Source organism: Cygnus olor, chromosome 22 (assembly GCF_009769625.2).
Source record: "Cygnus olor isolate bCygOlo1 chromosome 22, bCygOlo1.pri.v2, whole genome shotgun sequence".
Taxonomy (NCBI): domain Eukaryota; kingdom Metazoa; phylum Chordata; class Aves; order Anseriformes; family Anatidae; genus Cygnus; species Cygnus olor.
Window position 1 is genome coordinate 2825732 of NC_049190.1, and position 21432 is coordinate 2847163.

The 21432-nt window shown below is 60.1% G+C and overlaps 1 protein-coding gene across 3 annotated transcripts in view; it reads right to left on the minus strand.

Annotated features, from left to right (window-relative positions):
* Positions 1-20425, minus strand: part of NECTIN1 (nectin cell adhesion molecule 1) — an 88069-nt gene extending 67644 nt beyond the window's left edge. Inside the window, exon 1 of one of the 3 annotated variants that reach the window (XM_040534272.1) lies at positions 19934-20425. In XM_040534272.1, the coding sequence (XP_040390206.1) occupies positions 19934-20015 (82 nt within the window). In that variant the 5' untranslated portion in view covers positions 20016-20425. The remainder of the gene's footprint in view (positions 1-19933) is intronic. The other 2 variants (XM_040534274.1, XM_040534273.1) reach the window with 2 other exon arrangements.
* Between the last annotated feature and the right edge of the window lie 1007 nt (positions 20426-21432).

Below are 21432 nucleotides of genomic sequence, written 5' to 3' on the forward strand. Positions count from 1 at the left end.
CATTAATTAGTTCTGCCATATTCATAAATTAATAAATCTCTCATCTATTCTCCAGATTTAATTTCCCATCCCTGTGTTTTCCCTTCCTGTCACACAAACACTACTAAGAAACGGTGGAAGGCACAAGGGGTGATCGAGGAGGCTTCACAGAAGGGCTCATCTTGCACCCTTGCAGAGCTCCTGAGCATCTCCAGAAAATGACGCCAACCTAGGGAAATGCTCCTAAGGTTGCAGGGGCAGAAAGGCAAGAGGAGAAGAAACCCTGCCCTCTCTGTAGAAAGTTCTATGTTTTTTACAGGGGCTGCCTCGCTGGAGAGCCCATGGCATGAGAGCCTGTTCTATCCACAAATGACAAAGTGCTGGCCTCCTGAAAATGTTTTAACCCGGACACCCCAAAGCCCGAGTCGCAAAGAGGAACATCGGCTGAACCGACCTCTTCCTCCCCCAGAGCCCCCTTGGCAGGGCGACTTCCTACCCCGATTTCTAAGCAAAGCTCCGGGCTTTTTCCTTCTCCCTTCGCAAACTGCCCCTCTCTGAAAGCCGACCCTGCGTGCGGGTCGCGTTTCTGACTCATCACTTAAAGATGAAGCATTCGGGCCCGCTGCTCAGTCCAGCCCCCGTAAAACGATGCTCGGCCTCTTCTGCCTCCCACCCCCAGCTGCCCCTCTGAAGCGCCAGCAGACGGAGGCAGCGCCAAGCCAGCTGTGTTTGGTTTAGGGGAGGAATTTGTGACCCCCTGTCTGACGCTGCCAGACCTGATGCTGCTCCCCATCTCAGCAAAGACAGGGGCTCAGGAGGAGCATCCACGAGCAGCAGCAGGAAGGGGAGGATCTGTGAGATCCCACTGTGGTCCATCAGCTCTCTTCCTTCCCGGAGGCACACACCCCACCTCACAGCCCCTGTACTTGCCAGCCTCGCTTGCTGTTTCTTGCTGGCAAAAAGAGGCAAGACAAAGTGAGGATTCTTGCCCCAAAATACGCGCTCAGACCAGATAAGACTCAGATAAGAGCAGGGGTACATCCTGTGCACCAGGACGTTCACTGACGCAGACCCAGGGCAAAGCCAACGTTTTCCTCCCTCCTTGCTTCGGGAAAGCAGAGGCAATCCCCCAAAGACAGCACGAACCTATTGTGCAGGCGGCGACCTATATTCTGGCCACATACAGCGGAAAAGCAACAACAAAGGACAGCAGCCCTGCCCCCTGCCCCACTCCCCACAGATGTCTGCTGTCTGCTGGCTAATCCGCCGGGGTAGCCAGGCACCGAGCTCCCTCCCGCCTCGGTCAGCGGTGTCACACTGCAGGAGGTCACGGCGGTTGGCCCCAATCCCTGTTCCCACCCCCATTCCCATCCCCATCCCCATCTCCATCCTCTTTCCTCATCCCCATCCCCATCTGCACCCCTATCCCCATCCACACGTGCATTTCCCATCCCATCCCCATCCTCTTCCTCACCCCCATCCCCATCCACACCCCCATTTCCCATCCCTATCCCGATCCCTATCCCTATCCCCATCCCCATCCTCTTCCTCACCCCCATCCACACCCCCATTTCCCATCCCCCCCCACCCCCCCCCATTTCCCATCCCCATCCCCACCCCCATTTCCCATCCCCATCCCCACCCCCATTTCCCATCCCCATCCCGATCCCCATCCCTATCCCCATCCTCTTCCTCACCCTCATCCCCATCTGCACCCCCATCCCCATCCTCTTCCTCATCCCCATCCCTATTCCCCTCTGTTGCCCCATCCCCATCCCCATCCCCATTCCCCTCTCGCCCCATCCCCATCCCGCTGCTGGACCCGGCTCCTCTCCCCACCACGAGCATCCCTGAGCATGGCGAGGGGGCTCTGCAGAGCCGGGGGAGGGGGGGGCCATGCTGGGGGAAGGTTTTATCATCTCGGCTCCTGCCATGAGCAGGAACAAAGCGATGGGGCCAGGAATGCAGAGCAACCAACAGCATTTCTATGCTAATGAGCGCTCCGAGTCAGATCCCGCCGCCTGTGGCAAATTGAAGTGAAAATCCAGGCTTGAAAGGACGCAACTTTAATGTCCGAGGAGCGTTGCTGGGCTCCAGCACCGCTCCCGCTCCCTCGGTTTTATTTTTAATTGACTCCTACGAAGCCGGAGTACGCGTTCACCGTTCCAAACGGAACGGCTGCTGCAACCGAAAATCAGCACCGTAAAGTGCTAACAGATAGATCTTGTGCTGCTCACTCCCTGAACTCCATCCCCAAACCTCAGCGGCCTGCCCAGAACAAAGGATGCTCCGGCGGAGCCGAACCCTCGCCTCCCCTCGTGCCTGTGCGGAGGATGGGGCCGGATCCTGCACTACGTGTCCCCTGCACGCCGATGGACGGGGCCGTGCGAGGTGGCGGACAGGAGCAGCCCTGTCCCCCATGGCCTTCAGAACCTGTACAGGTTCTCACCCGCTCCTCCTCTGGCATCTCTACAGGACCTGGCACTCGGGACACCAGCAATATTTAGGGAAAAATTTCAAATCTGCCCTAAGCTGCAGAATTCCCATGCTTTGTTCGGTTAAGGGGACAAGAGACCGACTTGGTGGGGCTGTAAAGGGTGCTGGTCTTCTTTTGGCTTCAGGTGCATTTTTCAGATGCATTCACTGCATCTTTTATGGCCTGAACAACAGCTCAAGGAGACCACGGGTGACAGATGCCAGAGCATGGCATGGTCAGCTTCTCCCAGCCTTTCTAACGACGGTAGGAAGCAGGCACCCGGTGCCTCTACCAGTGGTGAAAAAACCCAAACCCAGCATCGCATTCCCATCCCCGGCAGTCGCCCTGCTCCCCGTTCTTCCAGTCATCCCCAGCAGCTCACAGCAGTTGCTGCACTTGGTCCGGCGCTGTGCTACAGCCCCAGCTCCACCTCTGCACCCACCGGCACGGCCGGCACCCAGCGCCCTGCTCCTGCAGAAACAAGACCTGACACGGCGCTGGCCCCTGGGGGGTGGGCTGCCGGCCTCCCTGACCTAATCCAGTCGCTGTTTTTTAGCAGGCACGATGTTCCCATCAGCAGGAAGCGGAGCTGACGTGCCGGTGCTTGGTCCCTCTCGCAAACAAACCCTGCCCTCCTACACAAGGCAACCACCAGCTGGCTAAGCCTCGGCTGTCCCGCTGCTTATTCCCGGGGGATGGTAAATCCAGAGGCCTCGCCTTGCAAAACGCACTGGAGGAGATCTCCACGGATTGCCAAAGTTCCTAAAGCGAGCCCAAGTCAGGGTGGAAATGTTGCCAACGGGAGCAAGCGGGATCCTGCGTGGGCGCTGCGCAGGGGCGCAGGAGCCAGCAGCTGGGAGCGAGCTCTGCCAGCGCGGCGCTGTGGGGTCTGGCGGCTCCCAGCACGGGCAGGGTTCACCCCCGTCTCCCTGGAAAGAGGCTGTAGCTGGAGGTGAGCAGCAAGTTTTGGAGGTTAGTGTGCCAGCGTCTCTCCAAAAGAAGGGAGAAGGGGAGAAGAGAGGCTCCCCGGGGCCCGGGAGGGGCAGGATGCTGCAGCCCGGCCGCTGGGTGGTATCCTGCCTGCGGCACTGCCTTAGGCTCAGGGCTGGGGACAAGGAGAGCTGCTGGATGCTCCCCTCCGAATGCTGCCACCTTCTAATTTGGCAATGGGCCCCCCAAAAACCTGCGTGCCTCCTCTGTGGGCTGACCTTGGCCCGAAGGTGGCTTTTTGTGGGGAACAGTAAAGCAACGAGCCAGATGGTCTGGCTGCGGACTCCAGGATGCTTCCAACCATAGGTGCCCGCTGCAAACGTTTCTGTCGGTGGCCAGAATTGCTAATGGAGGAATCAAAGCTCAGCTTTTCTCCCCCAGGAGCCTGCGGCAGGGTTTCTGCACTGATGGCTGCACAAGGCCTGGCTGCCTAACGCCACCAGAGCCAGAGGGAAGGCTCGCTGGGGAAGCCAGGTCCTATCCCTCCCACCTGCATCCAACCACGTGAGCAGACCTGCGGTAAAACCCTGAGAAGGAGCAGGAGAAGGGACACGGCACTTCTTTTATAAATAATACTTCTCCCTGGGTGCCAGTCATTTCAGCTGCTCTGGCATTTGGCAAGGTGGCTCGCTGGGAACCGAGGTGTTTGGGAAACCTGTCACCGAGCAGCGTGCTGCAATCTGAGAATAACTGATTAATTAAAAGCTGACCCTGAGCTTTTTGGAACGGCTGGCCCTATCTGCCTAGCTCTAAAACCAGAAAAAGTGATTTTCGTGTTTCGCCGACCAACCGAATCCAGCTCCAGCCCTCTGATTAAATATTAACCGCTTCGCGCAGACCACAAGCAGGATCCACAGCTATTTATTGCTCCGAAGGCAGCTGCAGCAAGAAGCAAACCAAACAGAGCCAGCCGGGAACGGATGGTGTCGTCCCCACCGAGCCTCCCATGCGCGCCTGAGTCAGCGTGCAGCCAGGAGGCATTTCAGAGCACGTGTCACTGGGCGCAGCGCTGCTGCTGGGGGGGATCTCTGCTGGGAACGCGGGGCCGAGCCACCGACAGCCCCATCCAGGGCTGCTCACGTCAATGCTCTCCCCTCTGGACCCCGCTGCAGAGCTCTGCAGAGCTAGCATGGCTTCAGGAGGGTGAGGTGCTGCTGCTTGGTTCAGGCCTTTTGTTCCCTCTGCAAAGGAGAGTGGTGGCCGTGGCTTGACAATGATGTTTAGGGATGTGAAAAGAGGTGCGAGCGGGGTGGTGGGACCACGCTGAGCGGTGCTCAGCCAGCAACCAGAGCGTGCAGCCGCAGGAATCCGTGCAGACGCCTTCCTGCATCGCTCAGCTTTGAGCGGGGGCAGCGGGGGCACAAGCGTGGGACGTGGGCGGGAGCCAAAGGCAAAGCCCCCAGGCCAGCACTGCCCATTTCGTCCGCCCCCTGCAGCATCCTGCAGCTCAAAGCCAGGCTGTGCCTGCAGCCCCCCCCGGCTCGCCCCGTGCCACGCGTGGCTAGGTGATGCTAACGCCGCCCGCGCGCTCCGTGCCATCCTTCGAAGGCTTTTCCCCGGGCTTCCTAGTGTCACCCGATGCCCCGGAGCAACACGACAGAAGGTGATTGTTCCCCATTTTATTTCTAATTATGATCGGAAATCAAAAAGCAGTTGTGCTCCTGCTTGGGCCCCGAGCCAGCCCCGGCGTCCCTCCCCCAGGTTTCACAGCCATACGCTCGGGTTTCTGATGCCCAGAGATCAAATAACCCATCACTCAGGGTAAGATATTATCCCCTATTACCAATTCAATGCAAACAGCTCTCCTCTTCCCCGGATTAAAAGCCAATTAAAGAACACTGCTTTTCAAGGGGAGAGGGAGCCGAGGGGAGGACTTTCGGTGTTTTCTTTTCCTTTTGGTCTCTGGCAAGGAGGCGATGTCCCGCCTAAGTGTTACCGAAGAGTTCTCTTCAAATCGTATTGATTTTGCTCAGAATATTTTGGGACCCCTGTCAGCAGAGGAAAAGAGAAACCCGGAAAGGCCAACAACAGAATCTCAACGACTCGTGTTCTAAAATAGACAAAAAGGAAGAAATTTTACTTGCTGGAGGATCAATTGTGTTTGCTTAAGTCAGCAAGTGGTGTTTTGGGTTTCAGACCTGTCTCGGGGCAAGGAAGCCGTACTCTCAAGGTGAAGAGCAAGCTCATAAATCTGGGAGAAGCTTCCAGCCCAGAACATGCTGATTCCCCACTGCAGGGAGGGCAGAGCCAGCAGGAAAAGGGCATTTGCTCTGCAAACAAGGAGCAGGATGAGCGCTTGTAAATCGCGAGTCCCAGGGGAGCAGGTGACATTCAGCCCTGCTGCACTCGGATCTGGGATACGAGAGGAGGGAGGAAGGTGACTTTACGCCAGCTCTACACTCACAAGGGCCACGGGGCTGATTCTCTGCTTCCCACAGCAATCGCTGGGCTACCGGGGCTGTGTTCAGGGCCACAGGCTCGGCTCTGGCCCCAAGTGCCCCGTCCTGCCCCGGGAGCAGCCAGGTCCAGGGACACGTCCAGTGGAAACCTTAAAGCCAGAGAAAATCCCCCGGCAGGGACCGCAGCCAGCACGGCGGGCCTCCAGCGCAAGGTACACAGCGATAACTCACTTAATCGATCCCGTTTCCCTAGATTTAGTAAAAACAAACAAAAAGCCTCATCATCGAGAAGCCCCGGCTGCCTTTCCTGCCAGCATCGCACCCAGGTGGGGAGAGCTTCCCCGATGCCTGCTGCCCCCCGCCTGGCTCGTGGGCACAAAAAACCAGGCTCCTGCCTGCCGATCCCATGCACGGCCCTGTACTGGTCTCTTCCACGGGAATTTGGTTCAAAAAAAAGGCATTTAGCACAGCTGTCTGCTTCAGCAGGTAGGCAGGCGACCTGACGAGGTCCTCTGCAACCCGAATTATCTCCTGTTTCCACAAGGATGCTAAAGCAGCGCACAAACATGTCTGTCTATCTGTCAATCTGTCACTTTGCGTTCGCTTCATTTTCGTCTGTCACACATTAGCCCGGATCTCACCGTCTACAAGCAGATAGTTATTTGTTGCTTCCTCTTTTGTTTGCTTTTTAAAAGCCATTTCCACTCAAATTATACACAGCCACGCGCGGATACACGCATCCATACGCAGACAGCAGCGAGCCACTTCCTCCGGCCTCTCTGCTCCGGGCTTATTTAGTGCAAAGGACCAGGGAAAGCTCTGAGCAGGGACCCTGTGTGTAAAATCCCACGGCCAAACTCTCCCCAGCCTCCTCCAGCTCGCTTTCGCCTCCGGTGCTGGGGCAGAGCAGGCGGCCAGGCGGGGCGCAGCTCGCAGCCCGCTTGCCAGCACTTGCCCACCTGCAGACGTGTTCCCCTGCGACCGCAGGCTTTGCATGGCGAGAGGAGGGGCCCCAACGCAGCCCGGCACGCAGGAACCCCAAATCTTGCTCCCACCGCCGGGGCTGAGCGCGAGCACCGATGCTGGAGACGTCCCCTGGCTCAGCACCGCACCGGTGGCTTCAGCCTGGGGAGCCACCGTGGACAGAAAGCGGTGGGACAGGGACATTGCCACGGCTTGTAGGGCACGATGGGACCAAAACGGCTGCTCCCTGGCTGGGTGCGTGCCGATATCATGCATTGTGTCGGGGATGGGAGCAGGATGGGAGCAGCGGGGGGAGGCAGGGGCCGGGACGCAGGCTCCGTGGCTGGATCCCTCCCTCTCCCCTCCGTTTCCGCCCAGGAAAAGGAAGACTTCTCCCTGCCTGCGTTATTTTCCCGGCGTTCCCCCAACCGCTGCTGCTGGTGAAACCCCATCTCAAAGCCTCCCCGTCGCCATGGCAATGGGCCGAAAATGAACAGATGGTCCTGGGCAGCCGGAGCCCACCCCAGGGGGAGCGATGTGGGGCCGCGGCCGTGCATGCCTCGGGGACAGTGACGTGCCCACGGGGGGACTTGTCTGCTCCGCTCCCGAGGGGCAGGAACCCTCTGGGACCCATCACCCATGGATTCCCCATCCTATGGGGTGAGCTGGGTGCTGCCAGGCACGTGGAGCATCCCCCTGCCCTCCCCAAACCTCGGCTGCAGGGATCACAGAGCAGGAGGGTGCAGGGCTCAGCTGGTGCTGGGTCTCCCAGAGGGGTTCAGACTGGGATGGGTGACGATAAAACCAGGCTGCTAATCCCCCTGTGGATTACATGGGACTGTGGCACGAGGCTTTGGAGCCGCCGAACACCCAGACCCTCCCGGAGGTACCCAAAAATCCCGGGCTACGTGCGGGAAGGTGCGCGGCACGTCCCCCTGGCACGCGGGGAGGATGCACGGGGCCAAACGCTCCTCCCCGCGCCACGCTGCTGCCTTTCCCGCGGCCCTGGCACGGGAACGGGGCTCCTGGCCTCGGGGGGGGGCCCGGCCCGGCCCAACCGGCTCCCAGCCCACACCCGTGAGAAGAGCCGGGGCCCGTCCTGCCTCTCAGGTGTGGCCCTGCGCCTCCGGGCTCCCGCTGCTGCCAGCCTGGATGCGGCCGGGAGGAGGGAGCGGGAGGCGCTTGGCAGCCTCCAGGCTTGGATGGGGGCATCTGCAGCACCCCCAGCTCCTTCCCAAGGGGTCCCCTGGGATTTTGGGTTTCTCCTGGGGGGCAGACCCCTCGGGAGGCTGTGGTTTGTGGCACCCCGAACGTGCTCGGTGATGAGAGCAGGTCCCCAGGCAGGCGCAGCGCTTCGCCCCAGCCAGCCTGGGAGGCCGGCAACAGAAATGGGTACAAACCCCAGGTGTTTGGGTTCCTCCGCCACCAGAACCCACGCCCTTCCCAACAAACAGCCAAACCCAGCCTCCCACGGCCAGCGGGCTCCCGGCCCTCTCACCGGGCTTGGCTGCAAGAGGGAAACGCGCAGCCACAGCCCCCAGCGGAGCGGAGCGCGGGGCTGGCGTGCCGGCCCTGGAGCTGCTCCAGCCCTTTCTTCCCCAGCCCGGCAAGCCCTAAAACCCACAGCTCGTCTCTGCAGAACAGGTTCGGCACAGCAGCAGCCGTGCCAGCTTCCCACGCAGCAGCACAGCCCAGCCTGCCCCGCACCCCCTGCCCCAATAGCCCTTCTCTTTTTTTCGCCCTGCTCTCTTCCTGGATCAAAGCTGCCTCCCCTCCCCGTATTACAAACATTATTCGGCTCGGAGATAAGAAGCTCTCCAGCAGCTCTTTATTAATCCCACTGGAGGCAGGAAGAAGGCAGCGAGGAAGGACTCGGCGTGGCCAGGACAGAGACAAATGGCCCCCAAAACACCTCTGCAGCAGAGAGGCATGTGCGGGTTTGCTTCTTTTTTTTCCCAGCAGGTCTCATGGGAAGCACGGGTAATAATTAACAATTATCGAACTTTAAACTTTCCATTCCTCTCTCTGTCCCGACAAGGCTTTTGTAATAACTGACCAGCGTGGAGCTCTGCCAGCCTGGTGTGTGGGGGCAGCAGGGGGCTGCAGCAGGATGCTGGGGCTCAGCCCGCTGCTCCCTTGCTTTTGCACCGAGCATCTTTGCACCCCTCACCTACCATCAAACCGCCCCCCAGGTAATGACTGCAAACCAGAAGTGACCCAAATGCAATGTTGGCGGGGCGAAAATCAAAAGGCCTTTGAATGAAAGCAAGCAGGGAAGCCAATGGACCACGTCCTCCCACCTCCACAGCTCCAACCCATGCACCACGCACTCAGAAACTGGGTCCGGCCTTTGCCCTGGCAGATTATTTGTGCAAATTGTGCAAAACAGTTCTAAAATCTAAATGTCTTCTAAAATCCCTGGGCAAGGAGCTGTGTGATCTCGGCTGCTGGGGAAAATGGCAGAATAAAGGGGAGTCGCCTTCCCCCGTGCTTTTTAGATGATCTCCTGCTCGAAGGGAGGCACGTGGGCACGGCGAGGCGCCCTGCAGATGCAGGGTAGGAGACGAGGACAGCCAGCAGCAGCTTTGGACAAGGCAAGGCACACGGAGGCGAACGGAGCTAGCCAAGGATATTCCAGGGAGCTTGTGGCAAAGCCAAGAAACGCTGCCAGCCTTTCTGAGCTCAGCCTGCCTTTGCCATCACCTCCAGGCCAAGCTTTCCCTTGAAGTAAAAGCTGATTCACGCCCGGTGGAAGTCGGCGTGAGGCAGCAGGTCCGCCCGCTGCCAGCGAGCACCACGGGCCTGCAAGGTGCTCCGCGGGCACGGCAGCGCTGGGACGTCAAGGATGCGAAAAATATACATACATCTAAAAAGTATGACTTTAGCCTTATATTTCTGAGGTGAATTTAGAGCCAGGGAAAGGTCTCGGATCGATATCAGCAGAGCTGCGAGCTGGAGTCCTCCCCTTAGCCACAGACAGGGCACAGCTGAGGCAGCATCTGCACAGGCAGCCTGCCCACGGTCTCCGCCAGCGGGCCTCGCTCCGACCTTGCCGGGTCGCCTTGAGGAGCAAGAGGGAAACTCCCCCTCCTTCCTTCCTCCCCCTTCCGAGCAGCTTTTGTTCCCCAGCACCATGAGGAGATGGCTGCCGGGTGACTTCACCCGGGTGTGCTCTGTCTGGAGGAGAGGCTGCGTCCGGACAAACCCCACGCCCGCCCAGATGCCATCCTGCCCCGTGCGCAGCCAGTCCCACGGGGCTCAAGGCCATTTCGCAGCATATTTTGAGGCAAAAGCAGCCCGAGAAAGAGTTTATTTACCTGGCTGGCTTTGGCATGATGATCTAATACAGATATACCCAACTTCTGTCCTGTCACGGCAGCACATGTGTACAGCCCCATGCCCAGGGACCTTTGCAAAACGTGTCGTGGGTTCTCCCTGTACAAAGTCAGGATCAATTCAGCTGCCAGGCTTTGTCCACGTTACCCCTGCTATTTGGAATTACAGCAGGCAGACAGACTACAGCCTTCACTCTGTCTCCCCATCGCTTGTCATAATGCAACCAAAATCCTGCTCGCTCGCTCCTGAGCGCTCCTCAGGGCGCTCCTCGCTGCCCTGTACGAGGCACCCAAGGGCTGCAGCCAGGTCGGGGAGCACCCAAGGGTGGTGCCAAGCACTGGGCTGAGCCCCCGGCGCCGCAACTCCCCCCCGTGCCTGCAGAGCCTGCCCACCAGAGGCCACACACATCCCACACCGAAATCTCGACCGATTTACGGAGCCGGGGTGATGCCCAGCAGGCGATAGGCAGAGCACCCGGGATTTGTTGGGCATTATCAAACAGCGCAGGGCTGGATTACCCACACGAGGCAGGGATCGGCAGCCCAGACCTACTCGCCTCCCCAGAGCCTGGCCATAAACAAAACTTAAATAATCAGAGTGCTTGGGCGGAGATGCAGCCTCTAAGTATTCCTAGGCTCACGCAAATAAAGGAAATAAATTCTTGGAAGGTGCCAGGCTGGATGGGGCAGAGGGAGGCTCATTTTCCACATCACTTGAGAGCAGCCGTTATAAATCTCGCTGAAAGATGCACCTCCCCAGGCTAGCGATATTTTTAAACTCCGGGAGAGAGGGGAGAGAAAAAAAAAAAAAACACATTTTAGTATTTACACCACAGGCGAAAAGAGTATTTAAAAATCAGGATACATTTTTGAAAGTCTGTTCCTGCCATGCCGAGGAAGAAAGAAAGAATATTCTTTCTAGAGAATGATAAGTGGAAAAATCAGCCCCAGAGAATTCGTTCCTATCCCCATCCTGCTCTTGTAGGCTGCAAAGTGGAATTCCCAGGGGGCTGGGGGGCGCTCCCACTGACAACTTTGTGGTGCACCTCCCAGCTGGATCAGTCCCAAAGGCTGAGCAGCTCCTCTGAATCCTGGGGGGTGACTCCGGCGCTGCCCCTGCTTGTGCCTGGGACAAGGTCCCAGGGGAGAGGAGGTGACCCGGCACCCCCACGGGATCAGCAGCCAGGATTACTGGGCTGGGAGCCCGAGCCTGTAACCAGACGCGGCGGGGCCAGGCGCAGGGACCTGCTGCTGGATGTCGAGTGAAGGACGTGGCCCTGGAGCCGGCACAGCCCCGCGTGGTGTCCCCCCCCCGAGCAGCACGTCCCAGCCCTGCTGCGTGGCAAGGCCACCTGGGCTCTGGGGCAGGGGAATGCAGGCGGCACCCTGCGCTGAATCACCACGCCAGTTTTAATTTCTGATGCTTTAATGTCCCTGCCGGTTAGCGTTTCCTTCCCTGCACAGAGCGGGGAGTGGGGCCGGCTCCCTTTTGGGCAGCCGTCTAGGAAATCCCGTCGGTGGCTGGCTGAGCGCAGGTGGAGCAGCCCTGCATGGCCACACGCAGTGTCCTCAGCCTTGCTCTCTGGGTTCCTGAGGATAAACCAGACCCTGCTGGAGCATCCCCATCCTCTGCAACCGCTGCAGCGCTCCTCCTGCGTAACTCAGCCCCTAATTGCCCCCGGGTCCTCGGGCTCTGACAGCATTCCCCTTTTTACGAGCTGTGCTCTGTGCAAGCCTCTCTCCTTCCCATCCCTCCCACCTCCTCCCAGGACTGCTGCCATCCTCCCAGGAGGATCCCATTCCGCCCGTATCAAAGGGATACACGAACACACCCATTAGACATCAGAGCACCAAGCAAATCCCCAAACAAGCCGCCTCTCGAGATCAGAGCGCGCTGCAATCATCCCTCTGCAAGGAGATCCCACTAAGCCTTGCCCCGTCCCTGGGATCCCGCTGAGGTAGGTTTGGCAAGCTCAGACCCATCACCAGTAAAAGTCTGCACCAAACTTGCACCAGAGAGCTTCAGGCCTCGTGCAGGTCCCCTTGCAGCATGCAGTGGATGTCCAGAGGCTGTCCCGCATGGGGTGCCCTGCCTGCAGGAGGGCGCTGCTGCCGCCTGGGTCTCACGTCCCCCTGCAGCAGAAGCTGAGCTGGGCCGTGCTGCAGGTGTCCCGAGCCATGGCAGCACGTCCCCTCCTCTGAATACCCCCGGGACCCAGGGGAAAAGCAGCACGGGGAGCCGGGAGCGCTGCCCGCGGGCTGGACGTGCCCGCGCTGGGGCAAGCACCGGGGCAGAAGTGGTGCTTGCGTGTCGGTTCACATGTTGGTGCACGAGTGCCTTTCATAACTGTGGCCTCAAAGGGAAAAGCCAGGAGCTTTTTCTAAAGGCTTTCGTAAGAAACCATGTGCACTCTGACACAAGGAGCGGAGCACTTGGCTTTGAAGCCGTGACGATCGGTGTCCTGCAGGTCTCCATCCTGGGCTCGCTGGGACCACCCTGTTCAGCCCCTAACCCCCAGGTCTCAGCCCCAAAATCCAAGAACATGAGCTCATCCCTCCAAAGCGAGATCCCCAGCTCCAGCGTGTCCAGCAGGGGGGGGACACCACAGACTACAGCACCCAGCAGCACTGCCAGCAGAGCCCAGAGGGGTCCCGTATCCCATGGAAACTGCGGCAGCTGATCCGAATTAGGAGATGGCAGGGATGCTGCTGTGCGACACGGCCCTGTCCCAAATGCCTATAAATGGGCACAGCCTCGCTTCCCCCCCGCATCCCCAAAAAGCCGGCTGGTGCCGAGCCCCCGTGCCGGTGCCGCTGATGATGGGAAGAGCACGAGCAGCCCCAGCACCCACCAGCTCGTGCCGTCGCCTCCGCTGGGCTCCGCCAAACCACGACAGCCCCAAGTGACGCAGGCCCTGGGTAGGCGACACGGGCGGGAGCAGCGGCAATGCGAGGGCAGCCTGCGTGCTGGGAGCTCCTTGGAGCAGGGGAGATCTTTTTCCTGTGTGCACTTCCAGCCCCTGAACAGACTTTGATTATCCATCCTTAAGGTTTCCTCCAGACTTAGCTCCCCCAGGCTACGCAGACCATCAGCACAAGGGCTCTGGTGGGGAGGTGACTCAGGGCTGGGCTACACGGGGTCTCAGTGCTTATTACCTAACCCAGGAAAGTCAAAAAAAAAACCAACAACATTATACACATCTCACCATGAAAGAAGTAGCCATAACTTGATGCAACTTAATTCCCCAGCGCAACCGATGTGTTCCTGACCGCAGGCTTTGCAAGGATATTTCAGGTGCTGGCACCAAGGTGTCCCCCTGCCTGCCCTGGCATTTATTCTGTGGGCATGCAGCACACATCAGCCTGCGACACAGCGGCTCTGGAGCTGGGAGAGCTGGGGCTGCTGCACTCCAGGACCACCTCTCTGCTTCTCGCCCCTACCCAGGGGAGCACAAGGAGAGGTCTCAAGGCACGGGGACCTCCGGCAGCGCCGTGGGTTTGGGCTAGAGGGAAGCTGTGACGCCACGGGGCGCTGACAGCTCACCCAGCCCCGGACTCTGAGCTCAGGCAGTTTGTTTGGGCTGGTCAAGGACGGGCAGGGTTCATTCCGCCCTCGCTGCTCGCCCCTGCCCCGAGTGCCGCCGTGTCTCACGCAGGCAGCACCGCGGCGAAATATTGAGCTGCTCAGCACAGAAACCGTGAGAAGACGGTGACGGAGATGCTGACCTTTCTCCTCACCTAGCCAGCTCTCTGTGTTTGCCTCCAGTAATCCCCGCTCATCGTATTAAACTCTCCCCTGGTCTATGACTTCTGCCCATCAGGGATGGTGCGTAACCCCGGCTTTGCTAGGACACTCGGCACAACATCCTCTAATCAAAGGGCTCTGCTTGGGCTCTCGAGCCCTATCAGCCTCTCCTACATGTTAGCATCGAGTCCTTAGCCAGAGCTCTGCCCCCAGACCTCCTCCTCGGGCCGTCTCTCAGTGAAAATGAGCACTGAAACCCTTCCCAACTAGCACACCTCTCAGTCCAGGGGTATCCCGCTGGTGGATAAGAATTGAAAGCTGTTTCTGCACAACGTGGCCACGGACCCTCCATCACGGCAGCCCGTGCCGATCCCCCGACAAGGCTGGGTTTGCTCTCAGGTGGCCGTGGGGTGCTCGGTGCCAGCCCCGTGCCTCCCACACAGCTGCGCCTTTGTGCGCGGAGCCGCCCTCGCCTGTCTCCAGCGCGGCAGGGCTGGATGCTGGCCACCAGCCGCGGGCTGCACGGCCCCTCTGTCCTGCTCCTGCCTGCGGGTGCCTCCCTCCAGCACGGGGGGAGGAAGGGATCTTCCACGGGAAAGGAAAAACAGGCTCGAGCTCGGTCCGATTATGGGGTTTTCCCAAGTAGAAAGAGAAGTGCTGAGAAGAGAGATGGAGGCAGAGTCCTCGTGGCTAACCAGGCTTGGGAGCACCTTCTGTCTCCGAGCCAGGTGGCCCATCTGGTACCTGCCGCTGCTGCGAGGCAGTGATGTGATTTGTGGGCCTGTCCCTAACATTCCTGCATGACTGGGAGCAGACGGAGCCACTTTGCCATCTCCGGCAGTCGGGAAGGCACACGGCCAGCCCCGTGCGGTGGTTTTCGGTCACCTCCTTCAGCACCTTCCCTTCCAGAGCAGGGGAATGGAGACGAGAAGCTTCAGCGGGTTGGGTCCAGCCCCAGCACGCCATGGCGAAGCCAAAGGGACCGGAGACGCTGGCCAGGTTCCCCCCAAACCCATGCCACGTGGGGCACGAGCAGCCTGGGACGGGCACACAGCAGGGACTGCAGCTCGTGCTCCCCCTCTCACGCCAGCAGCTGCTGCTCGTCTGCCTCGGGACTGCTGCAGAGCCGAGAGCCGCTGCAGCTTTTACGATGCCAGCCGGTATAAACGCTGCATCAGCCCCAGGGACGAGGAGAAACAGCAAATGGACAGCAGTGCCTTAAACTCCTTGGGTGCCCATGGAGGCAGGGAGAGGCAGAAACGGCAGCAGAGGGCATTAACGCGACTCGGTGCTGGGAACGACAGCCCCTGAACCTGCAACTTTCACTTCCCCCCTGTAAGTGCGTGACACGGTGGGAAGGCAGGACCTGAAACCCAGCACAGGGGCACGGTGAAAGGCCAGAGCGGTGCCTGTCTGCCTGCCCGGGGCTTTAACTTGCAGATCAGGCAAATCTGTCCTTCCTCCTGCGGACAACACTTCTGCATTTGGGCAGCTCGGGCAGGAGTTCCTCCTCTGTCACGGATTCCCCATGGAGCCAGGCTGGTTTGCACGCTCGGTGCGTCACCTTCACCTGGCCTGAACCTCCCCTGGGAGAAGCCGAGGAAACCGAAAGGCCAGGAGGGTACCTGCGGCTCAACAGCAGCTAGAGGGAAAGCAAAGGAACGTTTCACGGGAGGCTTCGTGCTTTAGTTAAGCAAACGTTCACCTGCAACATCGATCTGGGTTCGGTGCAGAGCTCTGAATTCTCTGTGCTGGGACGGCGGGGCTCTGGTAATTAACACCGGAGGTGTCTCACGTGCAAACCGGGTCCCAGCTCCAGCGGCTGGCGGCACCAGCTCACCCTGCATCAGCGCCGCCCTCATTTAATGACGTGGTTTTGCATGCAACATCTCCAGGGGCTGTGCGGGTCGCAGTCCCCGTGTCCCTCTCTTGCTTTTTGCACTGCTGCGCCTTGCTGGCCTGTGAAAATGACAGCAAGAGCCTCCACAACCTTGAGCAATGATGTTGCAAGATGCAAACCTCTTCTCAGAGGCCTGAGGACCGTGGCTGTCCATCCGAGGAGCGAGCAGCTCCTCCCTGCAGCACTCACCGCAGCCTTCTGCTCTTCCCAAAAGTCCTTCTCCCGGGTGCTGTCCCCATCTCCCCCCGGGGCTGGCGGTGCTGTGCAGCTCCCCGGGGTGCTGCCGGTGGGAAAGAGCTTTCCCCTGGCTTTGTGGCTGCCGTGCCCGCCTTGGGATGGGCTGTCCCCGCTGTCCCCAGCCTCAGTGGCCCGAGCAGAGGGCGCGGGGTGCCCGTGGACGCGCGGGCCTGGGAAGCAGGTCACGCCAACCGGCTCTTCAGGTTCCCTCCGTGATTCAGCTGAGGCGTGCGCGGTGCCCAGAGGATCCTTCGGGTGCCTCCCTGCAAGCTCGGCATCGCGGCCGGCCCGGCTGCAGCCCAGAGGAGGGGCGACGCGAGGAGGGATGCGCCCGGCCCCGCCACCACCGGCACCTCGTGGGCCACCAGCTGGCTGCAAGCACCTGCCTGGCGCTAGCCACGACGTGGCGATGCCCCCGCTTTGCACAGCCCCTTGCAAACGGGTCCCTGTGCATCGGGCTGGGGGCTCTTGCTTGATTAATGCTGCTGGTTGAGAGAGCAAGGAGCACAAACCACGGCCGTGCCCCGGCTCTGAGCACGGCTGCTCGGGGGCTCAGCTGGCTCCCAGCCTCGCTCACCAATTCACGCCGGGTGAGGACTCGCCGCATCGGTTCCACTGCAGCGAGCCGGGTTTAATGAGAAAACATCAGCAAAGGGCACTGCCTCGCTTCCTGACATAGCCTGGTGCTGTCGTTTTGGAGTTTCAGGAGGACAGAAACAGATAAAAATGAACAAAGCAAAGGCCGAACAAAACTTTGGCGACTTTTGGCCTTCTGGAAGCTGGTTCGGGACATTAAAGAGGACGGACTGGATCCTGCAGCGGCACGCTGCGACTGCTGCCAGTGCCCTGAGAGCTGTCCCATCTCCCCAAAGGAGCCCGCCCTGCAGCTGCAGCCCCGTCTGACCCGAGGCCCGGGTCAGCCAGTGCCGCTTTCGAGAGCCGCGATGGAAAAAGCCCCACGCCACGGCTTCCAACACCTCCCCGGCTCTCCCCCGCTGGGGATCTCAAAGCACTTTGCAGAGAAAGACTCGCAGGGCCCTGCCCGAGCCCGAGAGGCGGCTGGCGATGGCAGGCAGGAATTTGTCCCCAGCCAGAGGGGACAAAAACAGGGCCTCCGCTCCTCGTGGCTGCACCCCGAGCTGCACCGTGCTTCCCAGGGGGGGACACGGGCAGATTGGTAAAGCCTGCAGAGCATAAATCCAACCACAAGTGTTCGTAGCCTCTGACAATCAGCTGGCGGGGCTCTTCCCTCCCCAGCACCCTACGGCTTTACCACGGCCCCTGTTCGCACTAACACCTTGCCACCCCGATCCCACAGCCATGTGGGACCTGGCTAGGGGTCCCAGGCGGGCAGGCAGGCAGACGTGCATGGAAGGCTGCAGGAACCCTGCTCTGAACCCTTTTTGGATGATGGAGACAACTGCATTGAGCACGATTTGTAAAGCAGATTTTTATAAGGGGCTCCGCTGCTACAGCGGGCAACTCCTATTTCCTTGTCAGCAGCGTTGGCAGAAAGGGGAAGCGGTGTGCATGGATGGGGACAAAAATCAAATGGCATTGATCAGACGGGCACAAATGTTTTCCAGAAAGCCCGTGGTGTCTCCTGCCTTCCTCCCATCCTTCCGGTGCTAGGTACCAAACAGCATTTTCCAAAAAAAGAGTCCGCAGCCACTAATTCACTTCTAGAAGAGAATCCTAAGTTACCCTCTCCCCTTCTCCTTGATGAGCAAGCCCGTCTGCGTTCGGAGCTCACATATGGCTCGTTACACATATCCCCCCAGCTTCTTTTGGCACAACACGCTGCCAAACCTGCCTCGGTGTGCCATCCGGACCCGAACTTCAGCAAGGACCATCAGCACGGGGTGGCTTTGTGCAGCGCCATAACGTGCTGCTCCCTCCCTGCAGCTCCGGGATGCGTCCACAGAAGCCCCCGAATGACTGGGAGGGATGAGTGAACGAACGCGTAACAGAGCACCAGCCAGTCCACAAACGTGCTGCAGCCACCACCAAACTGGTCCAGCCGAGAGCGGCGCCCACGCAGGCTGCAGGGCACCCCGTGATCCCGCCGGATGGGGTCGGGAGGGATTTTTCCTGCCCGTGCCCTTTGATTTTCTGGGTGCACCCAGCGCCGGCTCGCTCCGGCAGAGCTGTCAGGGCAGGACAAACTGCCGGGCTACCGCGGAGTGGCAGGAGACGAGATTGTCTGAGTGCTGCCAGTGCCTCGACAGCAGCCAGAAATAGAAGAGGTGGGGAGAAGAAGTCTCCTGTGGCAGGGCAAGGTGAAATGCCAGGCTTGCCCCCGAGCGCTGCCGGTGTCTCTCCTTGGCGGAAGCAATTCCTGCGGGGATTTGGGGGAGGATAAACCCCTTCTGGTTAACCCGGCACGGTCCCCGCAGCGTCACTGCAGCCCCAGCGCCTTTCCCAGGGCCGTGGGGAGGGTTTTGCGCACGGGGCTGCCTGGTGGAGGGGCAGGAGGGAGGGAAGCCCCTGGTAGGAACTGCATGGAAAGTTTTGAGCCTCCTCCAGAGCTCAGCCAGGCACCTGCCTGGAGCACAGAGGAGTGCAGGGAGCCCGAGGCTGTCCCTTCCATCACCCCTTTTTGCAATGCACAGCAGATCCCTTTGTACTGGCAGTACAGAGGCATTACCCAGACCCGGTTTCTCTTCATTCACCTTTCCCCTCTCACCAATCCGCCTGGTTTCTTGACCAGCCAGCCCCCAGTTCACCTCTGCCTTCACCCATTTTAGCCGGACCCCCCCGGCACTGCGCTCTGCCCACCTCCCGTGCCCGGGGTGATGCCACCTCCAGCTCTGCCACCACCCGCAGCCCCCGGGCCCTGGCGTTTGCCCCGGTGGCCAGAGCTTTGGCTCACACCCTGCTGCCTGCAGCCCCAGCTCACAGCCCAGCCAGCCTGGCCGCTCCTCTAGCCCCAAGAGAGGAGGAACAGAGGCAATGCCCCCCTGTCCTCACCACAACTTCTACAGACACAGGCTGTCCCTCGCCCCTGCCCGGGGGTGGCACACGCACCCGCTGCCCCCGCTCCAGACCCAGCCACCCCCAGATCGCCTCGAAAAAGCAAACAAGCGTCCTGCTTTCGCCTCCCAGCTCATTCACAAGCCTTGCAAACCCGAAGTGCTGGTCGCCCTGCCATGTGAACATTTCCACAGCCCTCCAGGATGGCGTTAACCCCTTCTGCATGGTAGCAGAAGAACCCCCACCCCCCACCCCGGGGCACGTTATCACACGGGTCACCCACCCGCTGCTGAGAGCTGGGCTGGAGCCCAGGGCAGCACCGAGCCCCGGGTGGGGACGCGACCCGAATCCTTGCCCATCTCCTCCTTTCCAACAACCCCAACCAGGCACGCCAAGCACAAAGCAAGCCGGGGAAGGTCTGAGACCTGGGAGCAGCCCGGCCCCTCTGCAAAAGGGCCCGTGGGAAGTGTGTGTGTTGAGGGGGTGGGGGGGCACTTTGGGGACGGCTGAAACCTCGCTGTCTCCTCCCGAAACATCTGGGCTCAGCACCCAGCCTCGTGGCTCCCTTCCCCGGGCAGCCTGGCTGCCGTGCCTCGCCAGCCGTCTGCTCGATCCCAAAAGCAAAAACAAAACCGCCTCGGCTCGCAGGGCCGGGGAGCCCGCTGCCTGCAGCTGCTTCCCAAACAAACCATCGCCTTGTTCCTCCCCACACCAAGGTGGGGGGGGGGGATCCGGCCCCGACCCCCTCCCACCCCCGGGCAGATGCATCCACACCTGCTCCAGAGGCGCACCCCAAAAAGCCTCTCCCGTCCTTCCCAGCACCCTTTATCCCCCCAAAACCCTCCCTGGGGGGCTGCCCCGATCCCGCAGAGCCCCATCCCGGACCTGGGGGGGGGGGGGGGGGGGGGGGGGGGGATCCGGCCGGCAGCGGCTCACCTGGGGAGAGCGCGGCCGCCAGGATGCAAACTCCGATAGTCCACCAAGATGCAGGGCAACTTGTGTGCAGCTGTGAAGCCATGAGAGTTCCTTCCGAGAAATGGGCGAGGGGCGGTCTGGCAGCGTCGCTGGGCCCCCCCCCCCCTCAGCCCTCCCCGCCCGCGGTGCTGCTTTAAAAAAAAAAAAAAAAAAAAAGGAAAAATGGAGGTGCGGGAGGGTAAAGGGGCGGTGAGGGCGGCAGGAGAGCAGGCAGGAGGCTGGGGGGGTCCGGGGGGAGCTTGGCACATCCGCGGGGTCCCCGGGGCTCGGCGGGGCGCGGTGCTTTCCTCCGGGGAGCGAGCACGTCCGAGGGGCTGGCCGGGAGGGGAGGGGAAATCCGCCAAAAAAAAAAAAAAAAAAAAAAAAGGATGGGATAAAAAAAGGAAAAAGGTTAAAAAGAAAAAGGAGAAAGGGGGGAAAAAAAAAAAGGAAAAAGGGGGAAAAGGGAAAAGGGTAAAGGAAAATGAGAAAGGTTAAAAGAGAAAGGAGAGGTAAAGAAAAAAAAAAGGAAGAGGGTTAAAAAAGGGAAAAAGGTTAAAGGAAAAAGGAGAAAGGTTAAAAGAGAAAGGAAAGGTAAAAAAAAAGGAGAAGGGTTAAAGGAAAAGGGTTAAAAAAGCAAAAGGGTTAAAAAAGGTTAAAAGAAGCAAAAAGGGTTAAAAAAGAGGGGAAAGGTTAGAAAAAAGAGGAAAAAGGGGGGAAAGGGGTTAAAAGAAGAGGGAAAGGTTTACGGAAAGAGGGAAAAGGTTTAGAAGAAGAGCAAAAGGTTAAAAATAAGAGGGAAAAGGTTGAAAATAAGAGGAGAAAGGTTTAAAAAAAAGAGGAAAATGGTTTTAAAAAGAGCAAAAACCTTCTAAAAAAGGCAAAAAGCTTCCAAAAAAAAAAAAGACCGAAAAGCTTCCAAAAAAAAAAAATTTAAATCGGGGGGGGGGGGGTGTAAAGCAGCTGAAGAGAAGCAGGGAGCAGCCCTGGGCCGTGCCGTGGCTCCGGCGGCGGAGCTGGGCAGCCCCCGGCCGCTGCCTCCGCTCGGCGGGGCGCCGGGAGCCCGGCGGCGCTCAGGGGGCCGGGGCCGGGGCCGGAGCCGGGGCCGGGGCCGGGGCGAGCCGGTGGCGGCGCTCCATGGCCGGGCGAGGGGCTCTGCCCGGGCTCGCAGGGCACGGCCGGCCGCTTGCACACGCAGCCGCCGCTCGCGCACACACGCACTCACACTCACACGCGCGCTCCCGGGCGGGGCGGAGGCGGCGGCGCTCGCCCTCTCCTCCGTGATGTCAGTGCGGAGCCGAGGGAGGAGGGAGCTGCGTTAACTCTTTGCCTGCTCCGCAGCCTCCTCCCGGCCGCCCGAGGCTCGCCCGGGGCCGCCCGGAGGCCGCCGCCGAGGCCCGGCCTCGCTCCTTGCCTCCCGGCCTCCCCTGCAGCCTCCTCGCCGCTGCCTTTTGTTCCCAAAACGGGGGGGAAAGCAGAGG